General features: G+C 44.9%; 1 protein-coding gene across 3 annotated transcripts in view; it reads right to left on the bottom strand.

The window, feature by feature from the left end:
* Positions 1-20,143, bottom strand: part of clip2 (CAP-GLY domain containing linker protein 2) — a 107,622-nt gene that overhangs the window by 38,115 nt on the left and 49,364 nt on the right. For 2 of the 3 annotated variants that reach the window (XM_078422475.1, XM_078422474.1), the window contains exons 4-9: positions 15,412-15,536; positions 14,447-14,660; positions 12,335-12,532; positions 9,803-9,906; positions 6,661-6,721; positions 969-1,073 (exon numbers count right to left, since the gene is read on the bottom strand). In XM_078422475.1, coding sequence (XP_078278601.1) covers positions 969-1,073; positions 6,661-6,721; positions 9,803-9,906; positions 12,335-12,532; positions 14,447-14,660; positions 15,412-15,536 — 807 coding nt within the window. The remainder of the gene's footprint in view (positions 1-968; positions 1,074-6,660; positions 6,722-9,802; positions 9,907-12,334; positions 12,533-14,446; positions 14,661-15,411; positions 15,537-20,143) is intronic. The other variant, XM_078422477.1, reaches the window with a different exon arrangement.

The raw sequence follows: 20,143 nt of genomic DNA, 5'->3' as shown, positions 1-20,143 counted from the left end.
ATGACATCAGCGGGGACAGGCAGCATGACATCAGCGGGGACAGGCAGCATGACATCAGCGGGGACAGGCAGCATGACATCAGCGGGGACAGGCAGCATGACATCAGCGGGGCCAGGCAGCATGACATCAGCGGGGACAGGCAGCATGACATCAGCGGGGCCAGGCAGCATGACATCAGCGGGGACAGGCAGCATGACATCAGCGGGGCCAGGCAGCATGACATCAGCGGGGACAGGCAGCATGACATCAGCGGGGCCAGGCAGCATGACATCAGCGGGGACAGGCAGCATGACATCAGCGGGGACAGGCAGCATGACATCAGCGGGGACAGGCAGCATGACATCAGCGGGGCCAGGCAGCATGACATCAGCGGGGACAGGCAGCATGACATCAGCGGGGACAGGCAGCATGACATCAGCGGGGCCAGGCAGCATGACATCAGCGGGGACAGGCAGCATGACATCAGCGGGGACAGGCAGCATGACATCAGCGGGGACAGGCAGCATGACATCAGCGGGGACAGGCAGCATCCCTGGAGAGAAGGGACGGTGATGTTTCGGGTCGAGACCCTTCTTCAGACTAAATCTGATTTAAACAATTCTTTCATCAAAAATAGCATTAACCAGCATCTTTGAAGTGAAAGCCACAAATCCTGTTGCTTCACACGCAGCCGATGCCACAGGCAGAGCCAACGGACGTAACAGGCAACTTCCTAACACACACTTAGCAAATTAGAAGATGTGTCAAGCTTTTGCAGAGCAATTGCCAAGCAGAGATACAAAAAGGCTCGCAATCACAGAACTACAACAACAACAACAAAAACACCTCACCATTTATCGCCCAAAGCAAAGCGAAAGGCACAAATCAAACCCAATCAGCTTGAAAATGAAAACAAAGCTCATGTGAAGCCAAGCCATTCCCAGGCAAGCTATGATGGGTGGGCAGAAGGCCACATCAACTGGTTTTACCCGGGTGTCTTCAAACTCCTTTTGGAGTTTTCCAGCTTTGGTCTTTTCCAGCTGCAGGATGTGTTCGAGCTCCCGAATACGGGCATGCTCCAACTTTGTTTGAGTCTGTTAGTTCCGCGTGGAGAAGATGTAAAGGAAAGAGGAAGGGAGAGAGAAAGAGAGAGACAGGCTGTAATAGCTCAGCACAATAAAGTCAACAGGGAGAGAGAGAGAGAGAGAGAGAGAGAGAGAGAGAGAGAGAGAGAGAGAGAGCAAGAGGGGGGAGAGAGAGGGCGAGGGGCGAGAGCTAGAGAAAGCAAAAACAAATGGAATGGGGTTAGAAAGTTAAATGCTAGATTAAGACTGTGTAGGAAAGAACTGCAGATGCTGGTTTAAATCGAAGGTAGCCACAAAATGCTGGAGTAACTCAGCGGGACAGGCAGCATCTCTGGAGAGAAGGAATGGGTGACGTTTCGGGTCGAGACCCTTCTTCAGACTGATGTCAGGGGAGTGGGCAGGACAGAGATAGAATGTAGTCGGAGACAGTAAGACTGATGGGAGAACTGGGAAGGAGAGGGGATGGAGAGGGGGAAAGCAAGGGCCATTTGAAGCTAGATTAAGACTTCTGCGTTTCAGCCTTTGGAAGATGCATCAGTTATTCCAAGCAGTTCTCCAGAGAGTAGAACATTCTCTGTGCAACTCATCAACTCGTGCTGATCGCATGATCCTTCCAGTCATCTGCAGGCTACCCAGAAAATCTTTGGTGGTCTTCCCACCAACGGGAGAACTCTCTGGGCTAACACCCAGAGTTCCCCACAACTGTAAACTGAGATTGGAAACCCAGTACTCCTGAAGATCCTCATTGTGACCCATTACCGCATGACTGTGGAGAAGCTGGAAATGAGCGTTGCTTGGCACCACATCAGTCCCCCGGAAGGTTCCACAATGAGGGTGCTACTCCTTCTGATCACAGAAGGGACAGACATGGGGAGGCTTCCCTCAAACGGGGTCAGAGAGGAGCTACTTCCTGCACACTTCATACTCCAGAACAAGGGGCCACAGTTTAAGAATAAGGGGTAGGCCATTTAGAACTGAGATGAGGGAAAACTTTTTCAGTCAGAGAGTTGTGAATCTGTGGAATTCTCTGCCTCAGAAGGCAGTGGAGGCCAATTCTCTGAATGCATTCAAGAGAGAGCTGGATAGAGCTCTTAAGGATAGCGGAGTCAGGGGGTATGGGGAGAAGGCAGGAACGGGGTGCTGATTGAGAATGATCAGCCATGATCACATTGAATGGCGGTGCTGGGTCGAAGGGTCAAATGGCCTCCTCCTGCACCTATTGTCTATTGGAGTAAACCGTAACGCAGTGTTGCAAGCAAAAAGAAGTCATCACAACCTAATGGAGGAGGGGAAGGGGGAAATGGGGAGGTGTGAAGAAGCAGGGACAGAACTGCACACCTAGATAATCAAAATGATAGCATATTGCAAGAAAGATAATGGTAAACAGTTCACTGCCAATGGACAGACATTAAAGAATAAATACTTATCACTAACGTTACAAAATATTCCTGACAGCCGAACAAAAATAGCACATTTTTATCGATTCATGCAAAAGATGTCCCTACATTTACCACTGGCAACAAGTTAAAAGCTTCAGGAAACAACAAATGGTTGGTTGAGTTCTTACTAACATGACTAGATTGGATCAGCTTTTGAGCCGTAGATACATTTGAATCAAACCAACTCAGAGTCACCTCCAACAGGATTGTCCCCACCCCATTTTCAATGAACGTTATGTTTAGTGCTTAACTTGGTGTTTTGATGGGACATTGCTCCAACTTAAGTGGAGCAATATCTATTGGGGCAAGACAGAAATGTATAGGCTAGTGCAAAAGGATTGTACATCACACTTGGAGTCTGCAGGCAGACTTACTTCACTAACTCTGTAGGAACTATAGTGAACAACAGACCCTGAAGTTTTGATGTAAACACCAAACTTTGATTTCAGCTTTATGTGCGCGGCAGACATGGATCTCACTGTGGGCAAGGGAAGCCTGAGAGCTCAGAAAGTGTTAGATGTAACTGGAGATGTTTTACCATGCAACAACCTCCTTTGTTCAAAAGTCTAAAAATAGTGGAGCCCAGAAGTAAATGTGGTTGAGACGCCGCACTATTCAATGCTCTTGCAAGGAAGTGGCAGCAATTCACAGGCACGTCGTAGATACATTCCAATGCACCCGACTACATGGCTGGTCACTAGTGCCAACAGACGCACAGCCCTGCGGTCGGTCGTCTCTTAACTGCCCTCTGAAATGGCTCAGCGGGCCGGTGAATCAGACCATGACAAACCTTATTAGGAATAAAAGCGGGACAGACCATTCAGCGTTGACATGAATACGGGATTCAAATGCAATGGCTCGTGCAACTCACTCAAGCCTGGAAAATCCTCCTCACGAACATCTGGAAATTCATTGTGGAAGCATAAATCTTCACCACATTTTTAAAAGAAAAATAGCTAGATGATCACAGGGAGAGCCACAGCTATAAGGGCTGTAGACCGATAGATGGGACTAATCGAAGCAGTTGGAGCCAGTCATAACATGGGCTGAATAGCATCCTCCCAAACTCAGACACTATCTGCTGATTACTACCTTTTGTCCTCTCTCAGAACTCCTCCACGTTGATCAGCGTTAGCACACAGCATCAGGGGCACAGAAAGCACTCTGGGTTGGAGGCTTCAATGTACATCATTAAGGATGGTTTGGCAGCACTGCCATGGTGGAGTCCTGAGGATGTAGTGGTGAAAGGGGGCATGATGTGGACCACCTCACCAACAACCGGTAGGCACAAAATGCTGCATGCAGTAGCTCAGCGGGTCAGGCAGCATCGCTGGAGAAACCAACAACAGGCCAGATGAGAGCTCGGATCAGACTGGAGAGTCCAGCAGTGACTTAAACAGCTAATGGAAGGGGCGGAGTGAATCCTTCCAATTGTTAACGACACTGTTCTCTGGCAAAGATACGGTTGAACCATGTGCCACCAAATGAGGTCAGAAGTGCCAGTCCATCTCGGCCAATTTGATTTACTCCGTATTATATCAAGAGATTGTAAAGTGGACTGGCTGCAATAAAGTCTATTGATCCGGAAACATCCGGCTGCAGTCTTGAAGACTTTAGCCAAGCTGCTCCAGTACAAAAGGGGCGCTTTGTCGACACAACAATTCGTAAGGAGCAAGACAAATCTGATCTGGTCAATTACTGCATACTGCCCACTCCCAATATCAGCAAAGTGATGGATCATCTCATTGACACTGACACTTACTCACCAATTACTGACATGGGTTGCAAAGTTTAGGTTCCACCGGGACCACTTGCCTGCAGAGCTCACCGCAGCTTGAGTCCAATTATGGACCAAGGAGCTAAATCCCAGAGACAAGGTGAGAATGACTGTCCTTTACATCAAGACAGTGTGTGACCAGGTGTAACCTCAAGATGCCCATGTTGAAATGAATTCAATGGGAATTAAGGGGAGCATTTCATTAGCGAGGTTCCCATCTAGGGCAGCACAGTGGCACAGCAGTAAAGTTGCTGATTTAAAACGCCAGAGACCCAGGTTCAATCCTTGTTGGCCTTCGTAAAAAGAGGAGTTGAGAATAGGAGCAAAGAGGTCCTTCTACAGTTGTACCGGGCCCTGGTGAGACCGCACCTGCAGTACTGTGTGCAGTTTTGGTCTCCAAATTTGAGGAAGGATATTCTTGCTATGGAGGGCGTGCAGCGTAGGTTCACTAGGTTAATTCCCGGAATGGCGGGACTGTCGTATGTTGAAAGGCTGGAGCGATTGGGCTTGTATACACTGGAATTTAGAAGGATGAGGGGGGATCTTATTGAAACATATAAGATAATTAGGGGATTGGACACATTAGAGGCAGGAAACATGTTCCCAATGTTGGGGGAGTCCAGAACAAGGGGCCACAGTTTAAGAATAAGGGGTAGGCCATTTAGAACGGAGATGAGGAAGAACTTTTTCAGTCAGAGAGTGGTGAAGGTGTGGAATTCTCTGCCTCAGAAGGCAGTGGAGGCCAGTTCGTTGGATGCTTTCAAGAGAGAGCTGGATAGAGCTCTTAAGGATAGCGGAGTGAGGGGGTATGGGGAGAAGGCAGGAATGGGGTACTGATTGAGAGTGATCAGCCATGATCACATTGAATGGCGGTGCTGGCTCGAAGGGCTGAATGGCCTACTCCTGCACCTATTGTCTATTGTCTATAATCCTGTCTGTACCGAGTTTGTACATTTTCCCCGTGACCTGCGTGGGATTTCTCTGGGATCTCCGGTTTGCTCCCACACTCCAAAGATGTACACGTTTGTAGGTCAATTGGCTTGGTACAATTGTAAATTGTCTCTAGTGTGTGTAGGACAGTGTTAATGTGCAGGGATCGCTGGTAGCAGACTCTGTGGGCCAAAGGGTCTCTTTCCGCGCTGTATCTCTAAACTAAACCTCTCATTAGATGGTGTTGAACATTGGAGGCATCTCGGGATGCCCCAGGACAAAGCTGTGGGGGAAGAGTCTTGGGTTCAAGCACCTTCAGCTGATTCATCATTGTCCTTCCCTCTATCAGAAAGGAAATTGAGCCTAATGAGTGCTGTGTACAATTCTATTCACAACTTCTCAAAAAAAATATCAGACCATACTCACATCCAACAAACCCTGCACAACATTTATGATAGTCTGACAGGTACCAAGTAATGTTTGTACTCAACACGGTCCAGGAAATGATCACAGCTGCAACAAAGTCTATAGATCCTGAAACATCTGGCTGCAGTCTTGAAGACTTTAGCCAAGCTGCTCCAGTACAAATCTTTGTCTACACAACAATTTCATAAGAAGCAAGACAAATCTGATCTGGTCAATTACTGCATGCTGTCCACTCCTAATATCAGCAAAGTGATGGATCATCTCATTGACACCAACACTTACTCACCAAATACTGCAAAGTTTGATCCAAATAAAAACACCTCTAATCGCCCCTGGCAAACAATGGCATTACCATCACCGTACTGAGCTCACCACTGTTCAGGTGGGACACTGTGATCACAACAGCATAACAGAAGTTTGGTGACCTGTAATGAATGGCTTGACTCCTGATTCTCCAGCATCTATTCATCATGTACAAGGCATGCCAAAATACTTTTACCAGTCCTATTTTTACGGGTATCAAATTATAAGGAATCAACTCATCTGTTTGAACCCTGGGATTAAACAACTATTACTAGGTGCTCAGTATTTTGTTAATTGATCCAGGCACTGAAAGTTTCCACAACTTGCTTACTTCAAATACAATTTGCCAATTTACAGTCCGTTAGCAAATTTAGCAAACTGTTTGGCACTGAAAATCTACCAAACCCTTAACCTTCAAGTAATTAAACTGCTTAGTTCCTCAAGATCTTTAATGCAAAGGTGTATAGCTTGGGTAGGATAGCTGAATACAGCCAGCTGACGAATCCCTTTGCATAGCTAGCAATTCATTGATCAATCCATGCATCAATGTCAGACCATCCACACCCAATGTCATTGAAACTGGGGAAGCTACAGTTTAGTGAAATGCCAGAAGGCCAACACAAGTTAAGTTTTGCTTCCCAGTTTGGATTTATTGATGAAGAGCCCAATGTATTTTCAACATCAAGATATCAAACACAGTGCCCATGTTCAACACGATTACCTCCAAATCTCCTTTGGTAATTGATTCTTCTTCCACTCGGAACTGGAGATCCTCTATTTTCCTGTTAACCAAGAAAGTAAAAGAGCAAAGTTAAAGTTAGTCAATCGGGAATATTAGACCGACTACAGTGTGACAAATCCAAACATCGCAACACAATTTGCTCGAGGCAGAGAGTTAGCAAAGAACATATTTTCAGAAAATGTTGGAGATGGCGGCGCAGTTGATGGAGCTGTTGCCAAACAGCACCAGAAACCCGGGTTCCATCCTGACCTCAGGTGCTATGTGGAGTTTGCATCTACTCTCTGTGACCGCGTGGATTTCCTCCGGGTGCTCTGGCTTCCTCCCACATCCCAAAGACGTGCAGGTTTGCAGATTAATTGGCCCCAATATGTAAGGAGTTGATGGAAGAGTAGGATAATATAGAAATAGCGTTAAAGGCTGATGGATGGTCGGTGGTGAATCTGTGGGCCAAAAGCCTGTTTCCATGCTGTGGGTTTCAATATATCAAAATCATAGTTAACTGTGAAAGACCAGGGATAGCCATTCAGCAAAGAAACGTGCCCTTCAATCCACCACAACACTATGGAATATTTTGCAAATCCCATTTATTCACACTGGGACAATATCTTCTATGCCTTGCCTTTTCAAATGCTTTTCTCATTGCCTCTTAAATGATATGATGCATTTGCCTCCACCACCTCCACCGGTAGCAAATTTGCCCTCAGATCCCCTTTAAACATCCTCTCACTCATCTTAAACACATTCCCTCTTGCTTTTGATATCCCTATCAGAGGAATAGGTTTCTGACTATCTGCCCTACTAATGCTCACCATTATTGTATATACCCATCAGGTAATTTCCTCGTGTAATAAAAAGGAACTGCAGATGCCGATTTATACCAAAGATAGACACAAAATGCTGGAGTAACTCTGCAGGTCAGGCAGCATCTCTGGAGAAAATAGCATTTCGGGTCACAACCATTCTTTGGACGGATGACTGAGAAAAAAAACAAGACAAATCGGGGCCAGCAACTAATGACCCAAGGCACGGAGGTTCCCCGATAGGCCAATTATAGGCTAGAGATGGTTGAGCCCAAGAGGGATACATCATTGCGGCCCGTAGCATTGGTTAATGGGATTTTAGTGGAGGAAGGAGGAGAAGGTGTTTGTAGATGCTACCTAAAATTAGAGAATTCAAAGTTCATACCACTGGGTTGTAAGATACCCAAGCAGAGGACGAGGTGCTGTTCCTCCAATTTGTACGTGGCCTAACTCTGGCAATGGAAGAGGCCCAGGACAGAAAGGTCAATGTGGGAATGGGATGTGGTTAAAGTGGTTAGCAACCGGGAGATCCATAGGCCTTGGCGACCGATCACAAGTGTTCAGCGAAACGGTCACCAAATCTACGTTTTGTCTCGCCATGTGGGTTAATTGGCTTCTGTAAATTGCCACTAGTGTGTAGGATCCAAAACTAGGATAACATAGAACTAGTGTAGGGGTGATCGATGGTTGATGTGGATTCAGTAGGCCAAAGGGCCTGTTTCCATTCTGCATCTCTAAACTAATATTACAGTAGCTGTGGAGAAAACATCCCTCTGGTCAGTCTGATATAGTATAGAATCCTAAAAATCTACAGCATAGAAACAGTCCCTTTTGTTGCACCTCATTTACACTGACTGTGATGCCTCCATATGCTAATCCCATTTGCCCAATTAGGCCAGTGTCTCTCAGCTCCTTTCCCATCCAAGCACCTGTGCAAATGCCTTTTAAACATTGCAACAGTATTTACTTCCATGACCTGATCTGGCATCTCATTCCAAACATGTACCACCCTCTGCATGGAAAAACTTGCATCTCAGATTTCCTTTGAATTTCTCTCCTTGCGCTTTAAATCAGCATCCATTAATTTTTAGACTGCCCCATCTTCAGAAAAAAAAAAAGATTCTGATTATCTATCTTATCTATGCCTCTCATAATTCTGTAAACTTAAAAGTTCACTCCTCAGTCTCCTATGTTAAAGTGAGAATAGATCCAATCTCTCCTTTTCACCACCACCCTGGATTCCCATCAATCTCCTGGTGATTCCCTTCCATGGTCTCGCCATTGCTGCCATGATCTTCCTGTAGCATGGCAACCAGAACTGTACACAATACCTTAAGTGCATAGGCTTTATCTTGCACTAGACCTTATTCACGTTATTCCCTTTATCATGTATCTGTACACTGGGGATGGCTCGATTGTAATCATGTTTTGTCTTTCCGTTGACTGTTTAGCACGTAACAAAAGCTTTCCACTGTACTTCTATTCGAGTGACAATAAACTATGTTCCATCGGCACCACACCACCCAACTTTTTAGTTGATCAACGTCCTCCCATATCTTTAAACAACCTTTTGCATCATCAATAACTCCATCCATTATTGGCATTGTCTAAAATTTATCACATCAGCCCAGCTACATTCGCGTGCAAGTCATTTATATAAATGACAAACAACAAAGGTTCCAGCGCCAGTCCCTGCGGCACAACACTTGTTATAGATTTCCTGTCAGAAAATCTGCTGATCTTCTCACTACTTTGAACGTGTAATCACACAAATGCATATCTTATTAAAGGAAGCAGTAATTAAATATTATATTATGGAAGCCTCGAGCGGCTTCTGATTTTATGACATACTAGACCAAGTGGACCTGTTGGGCCCAAACCTCTCCTGCATTGGTGCAGCACCCTCTACTTCCCCCCTACTTCCCCCCCCCCCCCTCACTCCCTCCCCCCACACTCCATCCCCCTCAACCCCCCTTATCCTCCCTCCCTAGGAGATACATTTAAACTTTAAAATGTGAATAACTTAAAAAATATAACACCGATTTCAATGAAACTTCTTCCATTAACACCAAAGGGACGACGGTGAGTAAGGTGAGCCTAAAATTGTCACGCAATCATGTACTGTTTTGGCTGTAGTTCAGGAACAAACAAACGTGAGTTTTTGTATATATGTTTTTTTCTTCCTCACTTCCTAGACTTTCTGGTCTTCTTTTACCTAACCTTTCCTCCTCCCCACATATGCCACCTTCTTTATTTTCCTCCCCCCCCCCCCCCTCAATTTACTAGTTACCACTCTCCCCTGATTCCACAGTTCACATTACCTTTTTTCCTCTTCCAGGGTGTTTAGCAGTTCGTGTTTTTGTTTTTCAGTGGTGCTCAGCATGGTTCGTACAACCTGAAGATTCCCCTCAGTCTCTGCCACAAACTGCAAGAAGAAAAATAAAACCAAGTCACCTCTCCACTGTACAGCTTGCACCTTTTGGTTCTTGCATGGAAATGGAAGTGACCATTATGCCCAAGTGGTTCCATTGATATGGACACGAGACCTTGCTGAAAAACACACTGGGCATCACCAGGGGTGTATAGAAATGAGCCTTGTCCCTTGTGTTATGCCACTGGCAACACATTTCCTACATGCCACACCACTGAAGTCACTGGAACTAAAGCAAGAGTCAAGAATGCTTTATTGTCAAATGTACCAACAATTGAACAATAACATTCTTGCTGTTTCAGCTTTCAGGCCTGTACATGTAATACCTCACAAATAATATTTTTAACAATACAATAAATTTTGAAATTGTGATAGAAAAGGTGGGCCTACTTATACTGTACCTAGCAAATAATAGGAGATGAATTTGGGCCCTTGGAGTCGACTTATGGGACTGTATTTTAAGTTGTCACTCTTTGCGAGAGGCTAGGTTCAGGGGAGCTGGTCCAAGGTGTGGGACAATAGGAGGTGATGATGATCATCATCATAGGGATTTTGGGACAAGGCAAGACTAGCATCCAGAAGGATGAGTGTCTGGGTTTAGTAATCAGATTAAGTGGCTGGTGGGGATTGAAGGGGGAAGTGGAGAATCAAACCTCCATTTGAGTGCTTTTGGAACAGTGAGTCAGGAGATGGGATGGGTATGTGTTGAGGGAAGCTTTTTGCTGGGCAGTCAAGGGATAGGAGATTTGAGGGAATAATCACTGTTAAGGCAGATGAGGGCTGCAAAAAAAACTGGAGCAGCAGCTTTGTGGTGGGGGTCGAGAGCCCAAATTAATTAAGGACTTACTCGCGATGGGTCCTGGGAGCATCCATCAATTGTCTAAGTTCCCCCCACAATGCCCTAAAAGGCACAAGTGGGCAATAAGAACATCTTGTGCATGACTGAAATGGGAAAAATGTTTGCCAACCATACAAGAGCAACTCATGTCCCCAGTTTAAATCAGAAGGACCCAGAAATGGGCATTATTGTGTTTCATTCCAGAGAGAAAAAGACCAGTCTTCAATTGCACACTGCTGTAAAAATGAGCATTTTGCAATTGGATTTCAAGGAGTATTCTTTAAACAGTCACTGTCACAAAGGTATGTAAAAAAAGAGGAAGCCCATCGTTTCATTCAGGTCTGAAGTTACTGATCTGTGAACAGTTACCTTGAACAAGATGAGTTCATACACACTGAAGCTTGGTGCAGCCAATGCCAAGGCTCTGTGGGGGAGGACCACAGTCTAGGGTCCTTCCGCTACTGGACACTGGGGGCAGGGTATGGTGGCGACGCCCCTCAAAATAAGGGAAGGGATTCCACGCCAGTGGGCCACATGAGTTGCAAGGGTGGGGGGTAATTTTGGGTCATTGGCGTATTGAATGTATGAAGAGCCTCCGAGAATGTCGGGTGGAGTTTTGGAAGGAACATATTTTGTATATATTTATTTCTTGAATAAAGTATTTTTTGATAATTAAAAAAAAGTTAATAAAGAGTTGCAAATACCATGCCCACTACAACTGTAAAGACAAGACTGCAGCAATGTCATTATAAAAGACAATGTAGATTGTGAGGTCAGTTTAAGAAAACCAAATCAATCCAATCTTCAAAATAAAAAGTAACTTTAAGAAACTTATATTTTCAGTGCCACTAAAGGATTGTTCCCTAAATAATGACGTTGTTTAGCTAAACTGTCGAAATTAATTGCATTGTTGAGAAACAATTCACAATAAAATGGATGCCACTAAAATACCTGGGGATTTCTTTTGAATAGATCAGAATCAGGCCAGGTCCAGAGTCTTTCATTTCAAGACTTAATTTAATCAAAACAGTACATTTTATTTGAAAGATATAATTGATACACAATAATATATTATAGATAATAGATGCAGGTTCTATGTGCACCTGTGTTTCTATGTGCACCTGTGTTTGTCTACCCCAACTGTTATCCAGAATCAATGGCAGATCTCGGCAACCATGAATCACGTGGCTTTTCTGTTCCAATGAGAAAAGACAATAGACAATAGGTGCAGGAGGAGGCCATTCGGCCCTTCGAACCAGCACCGCCATTCAATGTGATCATGGCTAATCATCCACAATCAGTACCCCGTTCCTGCCCTCTCCCCATAACCCCTGACTCCGCTGTCATTAAGAGCTCTATCAAACTCTCTCTTGAAAGCATCCAGAGAATTGGCCTCCACTGCTTTCAGAGGCAGAGAATTCCACAGAATTCCACATTAATTGAAACTTTTTGCAACACAATGGATGTGTGATGACTCCACCTTTTTTCTGCTGCCTCGTTGATAGCTCTTTAATCAACACACCCACACCATTTGCCATCTGACAGAATGCAAACCAGTGGTGGCAGCGCTGTTCGGTTTTGTACCTGTCCATGAGTAGCTTTCAGCATTGCCAGCTCCTTTTCCACTTCACAGATGTGGCTGGTTGCCTTGGCAATCTCAGCCCGCTCCAGGTCTCGTTCTGCCAGCAGCTGCTCGATGTGCTGCTGTTTCTCCTTGAGAGCTTCCTGCAAGGCCGTCGTGCCAGAGATCTTCCTGGCGTAGCGAGAGGACGTCTCGGTCAGCTGAGGGAAAGAAAGACGGATGATGAGAGGCGGGGAAGAGAGGATATATCACAGTTGCTGGTGCCCGGCAATTTCTTGATTAGTACAGGTGTCAGGGGTTATGGGGAGAAGGCAGGAGAATGGGGCTGAGAGGGAAAGATAGATCAGCCATGATTGAATGGCGGAGTAGACTTGATGGGCTGAACGGCCTAATTCTGCTCCTATGACTTATGACTACTGTCTATAACTGGCCTTTTAAAGTGGTTCTGCACCGATTCAGAGTTGATTCAACAACACATGATGCCAAGTGGCAACAACTTCACAATCACTACCACCACCAACTGGGCCAAAGAACAAAAAGTCAAGTTGGGTCATTTGACAGTATTGTCACAAAGTCAAAGGACAGTGAGCTCACATTTTCCTCTGAAGGTAGACACAAAATGCTGGAGTAACTCAGCGGGTCAGGCAGCATCTCCGGAGAGAAGGAATGGGTGATGTTTCGGGTCGAGACCCTTCTTTAGACCGAAGTCTGAAGAAGGGTCTCGACCCCAAAAGTCACCCATTCCTTCTCTCCTGAGATGCTGCCTGACCCGCTGAGTTACTCCAGCATTTTGTGTCTACCTTCAATTTGAACCAGCATCTGCAGTTATTTTCGTATTACATTTTCCTCTCATACGTACAACCTGCATATCTTTAGGATGTGGGCAGAATCTTGCACTGTCAGAGGGAGAACAAGCAAACTCCACACAGACAGCATCGGAGGTCAGGGTTGAACCCGTGTTCCTGGAACAGTGAGGCAGCTGCCTTATTAGCTGCACCACTGTGCCACATGCAAATGCAGGCAAAACCACAATAAACCCATTCCACAAATATTTTTGCGTTCTTTCTCGGTGATGCAATAAGTGGGCAATAGACAATAGGTGCAGGAGTAGGCTATTCGGCCCTTCGAGCCAGCACCGCCATTCAATGTGATCATGGCTGATCATTCTCAATCAGTACCCCATTCCTGCCTTCTCCCCATACCCCCTGACACCGCTATCCTTAAGAGCTCTATCTAGCTCTCTCTTGAATGCATTTAGAGAATTAGCCTCCACTGCCTTCTGAGGCAGAGAATTCCACAGATTCACAACTCTGACTGAAAAAGTTTTTCCTCATCTCAGTTCTAAATGGCCTACCCCTTATTCTTAAACTGTGGCCCCTTGTTCTGGACTCCCCCAACATTGGGAACATGTTTCCTGCCTCTAACGTGTCCAACCCCTTAATAATCTTATACGTTTCGATAAGATCTCCTCTCATCCTTCTAAATTCCAGTGTATACAAGCCTAGTCGCTCCAGTCTTTCAACATATGATAGTCCCGCCATTCCGGGAATTAACCTAGTAAACCTACGCTGCACGCCCTCAATAGCAAGAGCATGACCTGCATGGGTTTTCTCCAGGTGCTCTGGTTTTCTCCCACACTCCAAAGACAATAGACAATAGACAATAGGTGCAGGAGGAGGCCATTCGGGCCTTCGAGCCAGCACCGCCATTCAACGTGATCATGGCTGATCATTCTCAATCAGTACCCCGTTCCTGCCTTCTCCCCATACCCCTTGACTCCGCTATCCTTAAGAGCTCTATCTAGCTCTCTCTTGAATGCATTCAGAGAATTGGCCTCCACTGCCTTCTGAGGCAGAGAATTCCACAGATTGATAGTGACCGCTTATGGATTCATCCAAGACAGTCTTGAGCAAGTGATAACAATAAACCAGTCAGGCTGTGATACCAGATGGAAAAAGGCAAAGACCTACATTGAAAGGCTGCTGGAATTTTAGAAAAGTACACTTTTGAGCTTCAATATCATCAATAAGTCATTGGCAGTTGCAACAAAGACCTTGTGCAGCAAAAAAAAAAAGCAGCCCAGTAGCTCTGGGTAGATGCAAGCAGATCCTTACCAGTCCCGTCCTGCTAGGTCTGCCTCCAACTGAAGATGCCACAGAGCTGACAGAACTTATAGAGGAGCTGCTCGGGCTCTGGGTCAAAGCCGACACTCCCATGGTCATCCTCTTACTCTTTTTGGTCTTGGCCGGTATGGTGGAGGGGAAGCCAATCCGCATGACCTTGTGAATGGGAGCAAAGAGACCGAACTTGGGTGGGCATTGGAAGTATCTGCGAGGCACAGAAGGGAAGCATCAGATCCAGCTGCTAAACATAACAAGCGGGCAGAATTGTCCACACCCAAATTACAAATATCCTCCATGTCAAAACATCCAACTACATGGGACAGCCATTGGGATATTTATGACACCAGGTGAGAGAGCAAATGGTGTCAAAGATGGGGCGACTTTCATAATTCAACACAGATTACACAGGTAAAACAGGGAGAGCTCCATTTCTCTCTTTTGCATGGAGAAAATCAATTGGTCACTCTCAGTAGAAGTAATGGTTTTGCTTCCAGATAAATAGAACAATTAGGTTTTTTTTTTACAAAAGCTAACCCAGAGTTAAACCAATTTAATAGTGGGGACAAGGTAAATGCAGTGGAACTTTCTCGATGCATTGATTTACAATATTGCAGAACAAAGTGCACAAGCAGGCAAGTTCCTTCCCTCCTAACCCAGAGCAGACATTCCCACATCAGGCAAATTCATGCGAACACACTTCCGTGGTTCTGCAATGACAAGTCAATTCCTTAAAACAAAGTCTAAGGATTCACGACTATGAAAAAGGGTACTGGATAAATCAAGTACTCTCATATTACGGTGTGTGACAGGGCAGGCCTTGTCGAAGACATTCCAATGGTCAGTTCTCATGCACTAATCATCTTGTTGTATATATTTCTACAAAACATTTGTGCACGTCAGATGGGGTGGTGGGAAAACGGACTCAACGTGGAGAGGTTAGCAAGACGGTCCTTTACCTTGTGCCAGCAACAGCGCCATCATTTTTACCCAGGGGTTCATCCAGCTCAACTCCACACCATTCACCCTTGGCGAAATCCGTCTCCCCCACGTACTTCACCACTCCGGTCTTCGTGCCGCCCACCTACAAAAATGACAATGAGAATTAAGCCGCATCATTATTGCCAAAGCGCCACTTGCCAAAAAGACCTGCGTGTTCCCCAAATCTAACGGCCATCTAGTGGTGTGCAGGAAGGAACTGCAGATGCAGGTTTAAACCGAAGAGAGACACTAAAAGCTGGAGTAACTCAGCTGATCAGACAGCATCTCTGGAGAAAAGGAATAGGTGATGTTTTGCATCAAAAGGTCGCCTATTTATTTTCCCCAGAGATGCTGTCTGACCTGCTAAGATACTCCAGTTTCTTGTGCCCATCTTGTGGTGCCAAGTCATTTTCTAATCAAAAGTTTGATGAAAGTTGCAGCTCTGATTTGATGACAGCAAGCCTGCATTGCTGCAGTGGTTTTATAAGTCGAGAGTTGGGACCTAGAGCCCAGAGCCCTGCAGCGAGCTCATGAGCATCAAAGCCTCATGGCAGCTCTGCTTGGGTTCAATGCATCATTTAAAACAACTGAGAGCTCAGTTTATGATCTCCTTGGAGAAGGAGGGGTGATGGACAAAGGAGAAAATGTTGGGGGGGGGGGGAAAGGGTTCACAAGATCTTTCTGAGAACGCAACTCTAGATTACAAAGTGTTGGTGTTGCAAGGTCATATTGGTCATTCTCACTTCAGGCCACTATCTCCAAAACATTTCTCATGTAAAAGTTAGAAATGATCTCAGAGAACATTGGTGTTTCTTGGAGTCTGTCCAGTTCATTTGCCAGTTTGTCCTTTTATCATAAAGTCCACTTCATTAACACTGCATGCTGCATTCTCACCTGGACCTTTAGCATTAAACTAGCACTTCCACAGATGTTCATTGGGGAGTACTCCCAACTAACTAAACAAGAGGACAAGATCATGAGTAGATTCTGGGTCTCAGGTCAACGGACAGAATTATACAGTGATCTGTTGTCAAACTCATCGTTCATTAAAAGTGTTCGCTTTGAAACAAAGAAGCCATCTAAATCACTATGGTGGGCAATGGCAGGATCCCCACTATCAAGATTAAGTCCAAATCTCAGTCACCATTGCCTTTTGTACTTGGCTTCCATCAATGGCTGAGAATGGGCAAAATGCACAGAGCACATTGTATAAATGAATCTCCCAAATGGTCAGTCAGAGAATTTGCAGCACTTTACAGAACCTTGTAACATAAATCACTTGCTTCCAAAAAGGGGGGGGAAGCATCAGCCATCTAAAAATTACTTATCGTGAATGCCAAGAAAGCATGCATGAAATGATGCTATAGCAACATTGCGAGCCTTTTTAATCTTACAAAAGGCACGTTTGTGCGAATCTGCATTTGAGTTCTCTGCAGTGCAGGCTCAATTGCAGTGCTAATGGAGATGAGCATTGATTTTCTGATCTAGCATTACGCCACATCACGGCCGCAGCTGGATTGCGGAAGACGGTGCGTGCGTCTGTGCTGCGGCTGACCTTCTCTAGGGGGAACGTCAGAACTAGCACAAACCATTTGGGAGGAAAATGAATCCCACCAAATGCACATCATTGACCAAGAAACAAAACAAAATGAGAGGGGAAAAGCAGCTGAAAGCATCACTCGTATGTCGTGAATATACCAAAAGACAGAAGAAACATTCTTTGGTGTTATGTTGCTCCTAATTACACCGTTGACAAGAGCCAAAACTGATGCTTCCACTTTGCCAAGTTTCCTTTGTCTTTATTTTTTTTCATTTCTCTACCAGTCGTCCAGTTACACTTGATAAGGAGTCAAGAACTACTGGAGTCCAAAGGTTAAGTGAGGTTCAATATCGAGAAATAATTGCTGCACACATCACATAATTTAATGCCTTCTTAAAATGTACATAGTCAATAATTTTTTAAGATACCTATATTATATCGAACCGGGGAGAAGGCAGGAGATTGGGGTTAGGAGAGAGAGAGAGAGAGATAGATTAGCCATGATTGAATGGCGGAATAGACTTGATGGGCTGAATAATAATAATAATAATAATGCATTACATTTATATAGCGCTTTTCAAACACTCAAAGACGCTTTACAGGGATTACTAGAACATAGAGAAGAAAATAAATAGATAAATAAGTAAACAAACAGAAAAAGGAGACAGAATGGCCAAATTCTATTCCTATAACTTATGACAAGTAACAGGGAACCTGTAAATTCAAATCACACAAATGCAAATTGCGAAAATGACTTTAATAAATCCAGAGAGAGTGACTGCAATGATTGTTGAGTAAACACAACATGGTTCGCATCTCTTTCAAGGATGCTGACTTGGCCTGGTTTAGGTGTGACCTCAGTATTGGACTATGCGGCAGGGTTTCTTGCAGCAAGGGACTCAGCAAGTTTTGCTTTCATTTCTACTTTATACTGCACGCTTCAGGTTCAACACTTTTCTCATTAAAAGATACAGGGTGCTGGAGTAACTCTGCAGGTCAGGAAGCATCTCGGGAGAAGATTGGGTAGGTGACATTTTGGGTCGGGACTCTTCTTCAGACTGATTGTGGCCAGAGGATTACCATGTTGAAAGAGTGCGTTTAAATGTGATTGTGAGAGCAAATGGGTGGGGGGGGGGGGGGGGGTTGAGAGGGGAGGGAGATTGAGTAATTTGTGTCACCAGTGTCCTCAACCATTGAGTTCCAAGGAATGCAGAATGGAGGAATGTCTGAAAATAAGTGGATTGTGAGAGTTAATATCTCATTTCTCATCCTGTTCAATCTGAAGAGACTGAAATAGTGAATTTAAAAAAAGTGGGCAGGGGAAAAATATATATACATTTCCTCCTGAAAAGTTTAATATACAAAGCCAGCTGGCTTAATTTTGGTGCCAGAAAGCTTGGTTTGTAGAATTTCGAAAGGTTATTTTCTTGCAATGACTACACATAACCTTTTACATTAAAAGGCAATTAATCGGTAAATAAAGCAACTTCCCTGAATAAACAGGAGGGTTAAGAGGCAGAATGCATTTCCATTTTTGTAGCAGTCATTTACCCAAAATTGCTCTCTCGTTTGTTTGTGTCATCGACCTTTCATTAGCTTTGAAAGCAAATTCTACTCCGGGGTGACTGACCTCAAACGTGAAGGCAATAGGAAAAGGAATGGTGTATCCCAGGATAGGATTTCTTTCAAAGAAAGGGGCAGAAATTCATTCAGGAACAAGTTAGAAGGCTGGTTAACCCATCGCACAGAACACTTGTCCTCTTCTCCGGGAGCCCAAAGTCCAACTCAACTCCTTCCAATTTTCATTTGGCAGGAGTTTCTTTCTCTGTAACATTACTACCCCCCACCCCCACCCCCGCCACCCCAGGGTAATATTCCCCCAAATTACATCAATAGTAGCTGAACAAGCAAAAGTTGTCTGCAGCAAAATATTCATCTGACTGGTCTGAAAACAGTTTCTATTCACCCACAGAAACATTGATTGTGCAAAATCTGGTTTTCCCTGGAATAGTTTAAAACCAGATTTGTTGCCCTCTCTAGAGATCTGTGACCATCATCCTCACGTGATGTCCGGGTCATGGTCTGGATCACTCCAGGCTGCTACCAGCTGTGATTCATTTTGCTGCTCACTGCTACATTAGAGGTCACCCAACCCACACTGAAGGATACGAGACTTCATTTAACTCTCTTTCATCTAGACGAGCAGAGTGCTTGCGGGCTTTTGCATGTGGCGCTGGGTTCTCCAATGTGCAGGCTTTCATAGACCACTCTTCCTTTCCTCCCCCCCCCCAAGATCTCCCTGGCTGGAGTTAATGCTAGAAGTCCAGGATAGGACTAGGGGAATCCAGAACATCAGGGCATAGGTTTAAGGTGAGAGGAGAATGATTTAGTAGGAACCAGAGGGGCAAACTTTTCCACTAAGAGGGTGGTGGGTACTGTATATGGAACGAGTTAACAGAGGAAGCAGTTGCAGAAAGTATAATACCAACATTTTAAAAACATTTGGACAGGTATTGGGATAGGAACAGTTCCGAGGGACATGGGCCATGGGAGGGTAAAAGGGATTTGCTTAGATGGGGCATCTTGGTCAGCATGGACAGTTTGAGGCCGAAGGGCCTGTTAACGTGCTGAATGACACCCCTGAGTGTGCAACTGGACAGTCTCTGGAACCTACTTCACAAAGAACATACCCCCTGCGGACTTTCTCCCTGACCAGCCCCCCATTACTGCAGCATCCATTGACAACACACCCTAGCTAGATGAGTCCCTTGTATCACGGTGTATCCCTTTAAGAGCCAGTGCAAAAATCGTGGTTGCGGTGTTATCGGGAGCACTTTAATAGGGAATGTGAGAAGGAAGTTGACAAAATGCATTAACAAGAGTGAAACATGACAACTGCTCTGTGATCCTTACAATTGAGATTTGTTCTTTAAATGACGTTCACAAAAACAGGATCAGGGTGACCCAAAGCTTGGTTTTAAATGGTTAAACGGTTAAACTGTGCAATGCAATTTCTAAGCCAAAAGGCTTAGTCATAACACCATCAGCCTTGGAGTTGGCAACAGGCAAGGCAGATAACTGCGAGTTCCAACAAGTGGTTGATTGTAAGGCAGACAATGGCATTTTATGCAAAGCGGTCCACTCAAAGACTGGGGGGGGGGGGGAGATAA

Source organism: Rhinoraja longicauda, chromosome 26, assembly GCF_053455715.1.
Source record: "Rhinoraja longicauda isolate Sanriku21f chromosome 26, sRhiLon1.1, whole genome shotgun sequence".
NCBI lineage: Eukaryota > Metazoa > Chordata > Chondrichthyes > Rajiformes > Arhynchobatidae > Rhinoraja > Rhinoraja longicauda.
This window is presented reverse-complemented; position numbering and strand designations above follow the sequence as displayed.